Below are 6,981 nucleotides of genomic sequence, written 5' to 3' on the forward strand. Positions count from 1 at the left end.
TGCAATTGTTTAACGATACTGTTTAGCTATTTTACATTAACATGCCTGTGTGTGTATTATGGGCGTAGTCACTGCAGTAGAAAAGGCAGTTTGAAGTGTTTAAACTCATTAAGACGCCCAGAGTAATGTTGTAATTTTAGGGGCGTGTCGTCACAGGACTTTGACTGTGAAGATGTCAATCATTGTCATTAGTAGATAGTCAGGGGTTAGCTGGGTGCGTCAAACAGCGGCAATAAGCGGCGGGATTCTCGGTATCTCTAGTCAACTCGATGGAATTCCATAAAGTTAACTCTTTCGAAACTTTTAGAGAGGTGTGGAGCCATTACGGCTACGGAGAAAATTTGGTGGACCTGCGTCAGCGAGAGTTCGCTCGAATTAAAGGTAAACACTTTTGTGTCTTCTTGTGAATTTGCTGTGAGTTCATTTAAGTCAACATGGCGGCGTTTGTACACACAGACACCGTGTATCTGGATCATGCAGCAACTACTCTGTACCCACAATCTCTGGTCACCGATTACTGCCAGGATATGTCAAGGAACCTGTATGGTATGTGAGTCACAACACGTATCATGTGTTTTAGGAAGCACTACAATTTGAAGTATTGTGTCATCATCCTAATAGGGAATCCTCACAGCCACAACCCCAGCAGCAGGTTAACACACGACACCGTGGAGAGGGTCAGGTACAGGTGAGCTCTAATCATGCCCTTAGAAATGCCAAATGGGCCCGCGTGTCCTCCTTTAAAGCACCATTCCATGAAATAAGTTTTTTTTTTTTTAATGAACATTATCTTTCAGGATATTGCAGCATTTCAACACCACCCCCGAGGACTACTCTGTGATTTTCACTTCAGGCTGTACAGCCGCTCTCAAATTAGCAGCAGAGGGCTTCCCCTGGAGGCCGCAGACGGAGAGTGAGGCAGGCAGTCACTTCTGCTACCTTACTGACAACCATACATCTGTTGTTGGCATAAGAGGACTAACATCTGACTGGGGAGTAGTTATCCTTCCGGTCTACCCCCAGGAAGTGGAAAATAGGGCAAAAGATAAGACTCGAGGTGAAAATGCGGTTTGTCAAACGCCACATCTCTTCTGCTACCCAGCGCAGAGCAACTTCTCAGGGAGGAAGTATCCCCTTAGCTATGTAAAAGGCATCAAGGCACGGCATCTTTACCCAGCGTGTGACCATCAAGGCCAATGGTTTGTGCTGCTAGATGCAGCCTCGCTTGTCAGCTGTTCCCCACTAAACCTCCAAGACTGCCCTGCTGATTTTCTTCCCATCTCCTTCTACAAGATATTTGGCTTTCCCACAGGTCTGGGGGCCCTTCTTGTCCGCAACCATGCAGCAGACATGCTAAAAAAGACTTACTTTGGGGGAGGCACGGCAGCGGCTTACCTTTCTGGGGAAGATTTTTACGTGCAGGCTGCAAATGTTTTTGACAGGTAAAACAGCCTCTGAAAACACAGCATTATTTTTTTGAGCATTTTGACTTGAAATGTTTCTTTTCTCCTGGATAAGATTTGAAGATGGCACTGTCTCATTCTTGGACATTGTTGCTCTCAACCATAGCTTTGAAACTCTCTACAGGATCACCGGTATGTAAGACAACATAAAAAAACATGAGACAGGTTGACAACAGTACATTCTTTCTTTTTCTTTCTTTCAGGGTGCATGCGAAACATAGAGCAGCACACCTTTGGCTTGGCACGCTACACTTACATGCTTCTGTCAAGTCTTTGCCATGGCAACAGGCGACCAGTGGCCCAGATGTACACACAAGGCCAGTTTGAGAGTCCGAGCACACAGGGCGCAATCCTAAACTTCAACCTCATGGACTCTCATGGAAAAATAATTGGGTATTCTCAGGTGCATACAATTAATTGTTTCTGCCTAATCAACTAAATTACTTAATGGTATGATGTGTGTGATGACAGTGCTTAAGGGTGGCATAATATTCCATTACAGGTGGATAGAATGGCAAGTTTGTACAACATCCATGTGCGTACTGGTTGCTTCTGCAACACCGGAGCTTGTCAGAGCTTCCTGGGGATTGCAAATCAACAGATGCGGAGAAACCTACAGGTAAGCAATCAAGAGAAATGCAATATGGTATACAGTAAAGTCTCGAAGTACTGCTTATTACGATACTATTTTCATTTCCCGGCAAATTTCTAGTCTTTTATGATATAATTAGTTCCATTAGTACGATACCCGGTTATTATGATCATCCGGTTACTACGATGCCCTTTTCATCTCCCGCCAGCCAATTTGGTCTGCTTATATCGATACAAAAGCAGCTTAAATCAATCTTTGCTTAAGGATTTCAATACCAAAAAAGAACACGGCGAACGGCTGCTTCCAGTCAACTTTATTTTTCACACTTCCACCACCAGAGCACAGCACACACACCGATTCCCGCACTTCCTGGTTCACAGGTCATGCTCAACCCGCCCCACATAGCTGGCCAAACACATGCCTGCAACAGAAGAACCAACTGACATAGCATACACACCTATTCCAACGAAGACACAAGCGTACAATTACATGTATTTAATTGTGTTGTATTCAGATATCTTTTTATCGCTTGCAATAATCACTGTTTTTCATATGTACATGCTGACGTTCGTGGTTTGTGTATAGAATCTATACACACGAGAGAAACTGTTGCAGGCATGTGTTTAGCCAGCTATGTGGGGCGGGTTGAGCATGACCTGTGAACCAGGAAGTGCGGGAATCGGTGTGTGTGCTGTGCTCTGGTGGTGGAAGTGTGAAAAATAAAGTTGACTGGAAGCAGCCGTTCGCCGTGTTCTTTTTTAGTATTGAAATCCTTAAGCAAAGATTGATTTAAGCTGCTCGACATTGTTCTATACTATAGAACAATGTCGAGTGCATTATTGCCCACTTTTAATGCAGTTCGGCGCAGGATCGGATATATCGACAGTCCGGTTATATCGTTTTTTTTTTCCGACTCCCGACAATATCGATATAACGAGACTTTACTGTATTGTTGTCCCCCTCCAAACCTCGTGGCTAGCTTGACATTTTCCGATTTCAGATCAACTTTTGCAATAAAGGCAATGATTACATTACATTCAGCACCAAAACCTTCCCCTTCGCTCTTCAAAATGCCTCACACACTTAAGAAACACACTTAAATCATGAAATGTAAAGGTATTGACACACAGATGGAAGATGCATCTTAATCATGGTGTAGAAGTTACGGGTATTCAACCTGGAACCTCAGTTAGTGCACGCCCCGGTTAGCCTGTTTTTTCAGTTAATGTCAAAAATTCACATGAACATTTTGCCTTAATACAACATGGAAACGCAAACCGGAAGTCAGCTCCATTGCCCATGTGTGCTCTCATGACTCTGCTGCTCTTTGCTAGCTAAAAATAAGTCTCAAAAATATTAACATGTTTTTAATCATACAAATATAGTTTAACAGAAAACAATTCTAAATGCCTTTAAATGACAAATGAAAGGGCTAAATAAAGGGCTTTTATGAATGTGAGTGTAAATGGTTGTTTGTCTATATGTGCCCTGTATTGGCTGGTGACCCGTCCAGGTCGTACCCCGCCTATCGCCTGAAGACAGCTGGGATAGCCTCCAGCACCCCCGCAACCCTCGGCAGGATAAGCAGTAGAAAATGAATGAATTAATATTTCATTTAGTCAGACCGTCTGGATCTGATTAATGACGTTAGCCAAGGTTTCACTATTCCGTCTCACAGCAACTAAAGTGAATTTGAGGGCCGCCAAGCAAAGTGCGAAATCTCAACGCTTGACAAAAAAACATTAGTGAAGCATAAAGACATAAACATAATAATATCTTTGAATGGGCTGTGAATGCTGATTTTCCTAATGTGCTGGGACCCACTGCATTTCAAAATCTATGCTCATTGAATAAAATGTTGTCGTTTTTCATTCCAAGGCCGGCCACGTCTGCGGAGACACCATTGACTTGGTGGATGGGCAGCCAACCGGATCTGTTCGCGTGTCCTTTGGCTACATGTCAACATTTGAGGACTGTCAAAAGTTCCTGAGCTTTGTTGCTGAGTGCTTTGTGGAGAAACCAGTGACAGTGGACCAGGCAAGACTAGAGAGGCTTATAGCAGCTGGAGCATCAAATGAGGAGACTACAGTCAATATCACTGAAGTAACACACAAAGCCCAAGAAAAGAAGCAAATTACAGAATCCTCACAAAGTGGATTTGAATCTATACTTCCAGACAGCCAAGAAGGAGCTTATACATTGACAAACATTTACATATATCCCATCAAATCGTGTGGCGCGTTTGAGGTTTGACCATCCCCTTCTGTTATTGTACCATCCTTGACTATATTGATAGTATGCATTTCTGCATTTTGTCTTGTGCTCCAGGTCCACAACTGGCCAGTAGGAAGTCTGGGATTACTATATGACAGAGTCTGGATGGTGGTAAATGGAAACGGTGTGTACCTGAGTCAGAAAAGAGAACTACGTTTATGCCTTATTCGCCCACAAGTCCATCTATCTTCAAAGGAGTTGCTCTTGCAGGCATCGGGTCAGTCAGTCACCATCTCTCGGAGAGTGACAAGCAAAAAAAAAAAAAAAAGTGATTTTTTCTTTTCACATTGTCCTGCAGGGATGGATACCATTTCAGTTCCACTGGAAATCAGAACTGGAATAGACGCAAGGTATCCAGTCTGTCAGAGTAAAGTTTGTGGTGATAGGTGAGCTGTGGACGGGAAACACAACATTTTTTTTTTAAACAATATTTTTACTTGCAGCTAGGGGTGATACATTCTCCTTTTGCAGCACTCAAGACAGTACTCTTTGAATGCAAATTATGTTTTTGGCCTCATAATGTTAAAGAAAACCCACACTACTTTCCATTTTATTAATGGGAAAGAGAACTGATTTTAAATAGTTTTGTTGAGTCAGAATAAAAAAAAAAACGTATTCAGGCACAAACTCTTGGATTGGATGTCGCACAAAGTAGTAATGATGTCAAAGTCCGTAATTTCCCCTGGGGGCTCGTAAACACAATCCTCCTCCTCCCCCTAGAGTGAAGACGGTGGACTGTGGTGATGAAGCTGCATCATGGCTTTCAGAGTTTCTTGGACAGCCATGCCGCCTGATAAGACAAAGTCCTGATTTCACTCGAGGCATGAAAAAGACATCTGATGGAGGTAATCCTTTGGGAATTATTCTCCATAGTAGATCACTCTTACGCATACAGTACACTACCACAGATCACAGTTACATTATGAATGCACACGTCTCATTTTATTTTTCTTGGTTACATTCTTTCAATAATAGAGCTTTAGATTGCATTATACAATCCACCGTCGATTCTCGAACAGTCCAGTTTTTACAGTGATTTTAATGATAATTGTCACCAAAATGACCTTACAATATTGCATGAAACAAACTATACTGCACCCTTATGCGTTGATAGCGATCCTATAGTATGTCTACACTAACATTTTACATTTAACAATTTTACGTTCACTTCGCCCAATTCCCGTGTTTTTATAAAAAAAATCTCTGTCTCCATAAAATCACATTCACCGCCTTTCATGTGCGTTTTAGCCAACCAGAAGACTGAAAAAGCTACTACAGCTGACTAGATTGCGTGTTATAACACCTCTGTTTAATATAGTAGATATTAGATGTACAATGACGTATACGGGCACCTGCCACTGAATGAAATAAGACCCACAAGTAAATAATGTCATTTTCTGTTGTGGCGCAATTCTTATGACAAATGCTTTAGTCAGAATGAATGAATATATTGATACACTGATATATATTTATCAGTATATTGACAAATATATATTGACTAATAGTGCACCTTGTATTGTAATTGCTCCACCTGGAGCAATTGAGAATGCAGAAGATTTGCAGCTGCTGAAATTGAAGGGTAATATGAAGTATTTCCCTTCCAGCCATCACCTCCCCGCTGCTCTCCCTGGTGAATGAGGCTCAGTATCTCATGATCAATCGTGCCAGTGTGGAGCTCATTCACAAAGTAATGAGCAGCAGGTTTGAACACATAACACGTTCTTCCAAAATACTCAATGTGCAGTGAAAGCCACCGGGATATATCAATGCCTCTACATTTAGTACATAACATTGGAGTGCAATGAAATAACATGCAATTTCCACCATTCCTTTCTAAGGCGAGACAATTCCGAGCTTGACTTTGAAAACATCATCAGTCGCTTCCGAGCCAATTTTGTCATTGCAGGGGTTGAACCATTTGAAGAGGACGGTTGGTCACACTTGATTATTGGCAACATTCGGTTCATGGTGAGCTGACACTTTGAGATAACGTGGTGAAGTTTTTTCATGTGTCAGAAGCGGATTCTTGTGTTGCATGTGCTGTAATGTGCGTCTTGTTTGGGGAATTAAAAGGTCAAAGGTCCATGTTTACGTTGCCAAATGGTTGGAATCGACCAGGACACAGGGAGCAAAACAAAAGAGCCTCTTATGTCTCTCTCAATTCATCGCAGGGGAAAGGTTAGTCAACTGTGGTGAAATAAAAAAAAAAGCATTTCCCTCCTTTTTGTGGACAAATAAATTTTTTGTGGACAAATAAATAAATAAATTTGATTCCAAGCAGAAGATTTGATGACACATTTTATTAAATCAATAATGCTGCTTGGTACTGCTGCTATTTCTAGGTGACATTTGGCGTGTACTTGACTCATCATCTGCCAGAAGGGTCCACTACAGCCGGTGTCCTATGTACTGGAGCGCCATGCTTCGTGAAGTGCACTGCAAACACTGGAGACTTGCCCAAGACATCAGGGGGATTTCTGACATGATTGCAGATACCCCTCAAGTGTGCACAGGGATCTTTTCTTTATTTGCTGGGTTTTTATGTGTCCATATCCATTATCTGGGTCCTGCACTTCGAATTTTATTATATATCTTCAATGTATTCTTCCTGACAGAGGTAAAACATGTCAAACCTGATGCAATCCAAGGCCA

General features: G+C 42.0%; 1 protein-coding gene across 2 annotated transcripts; it reads left to right on the forward strand.

Moving 5' to 3' along the window:
* Nucleotides 1–6,724, forward strand: mocos (molybdenum cofactor sulfurase). 2 transcript variants are annotated; one of them, XM_058058000.1, is made up of 14 exons: nucleotides 1–381; nucleotides 457–546; nucleotides 622–688; nucleotides 798–1,442; nucleotides 1,519–1,595; nucleotides 1,667–1,866; nucleotides 1,966–2,082; nucleotides 3,934–4,302; nucleotides 4,384–4,546; nucleotides 4,628–4,715; nucleotides 5,050–5,174; nucleotides 5,934–6,030; nucleotides 6,168–6,507; nucleotides 6,672–6,724. In XM_058058000.1, the coding sequence occupies exons 1-13, from the start codon at nucleotides 270–272 to the stop codon at nucleotides 6,304–6,306; spliced, it is 2,289 nt and encodes a 762-aa protein (XP_057913983.1). In that variant the 5' UTR covers nucleotides 1–269; the 3' UTR covers nucleotides 6,307–6,507; nucleotides 6,672–6,724. The 2 variants fall into 2 exon arrangements, with proteins under 2 accessions (XP_057913983.1, XP_057913984.1); XM_058058001.1 differs by lacking the exon at nucleotides 6,672–6,724 and having other exon boundaries at nucleotides 3–381; nucleotides 5,934–6,297; nucleotides 6,403–6,423.
* Nucleotides 6,725–6,981: the final 257 nt, after the last annotated feature.

The sequence above is a fragment of the Doryrhamphus excisus genome, chromosome 20, assembly GCF_030265055.1.
Source record: "Doryrhamphus excisus isolate RoL2022-K1 chromosome 20, RoL_Dexc_1.0, whole genome shotgun sequence".
Taxonomy (NCBI): domain Eukaryota; kingdom Metazoa; phylum Chordata; class Actinopteri; order Syngnathiformes; family Syngnathidae; genus Doryrhamphus; species Doryrhamphus excisus.

Bases quoted from the DNA above. Each gene is read 5' to 3' on its own strand.
- mocos (XM_058058000.1), top strand. From the start codon at position 270: ATGGAATTCCATAAAGTTAACTCTTTCGAAACTTTTAGAGAGGTGTGG. The intron at 4,303-4,383 runs GTTTGACCATCC...CTTGTGCTCCAG, and splicing joins AATCGTGTGGCGCGTTTGAG to GTCCACAACTGGCCAGTAGG. The intron at 4,547-4,627 runs GTCAGTCAGTCA...ATTGTCCTGCAG, and splicing joins GTTGCTCTTGCAGGCATCGG to GGATGGATACCATTTCAGTT.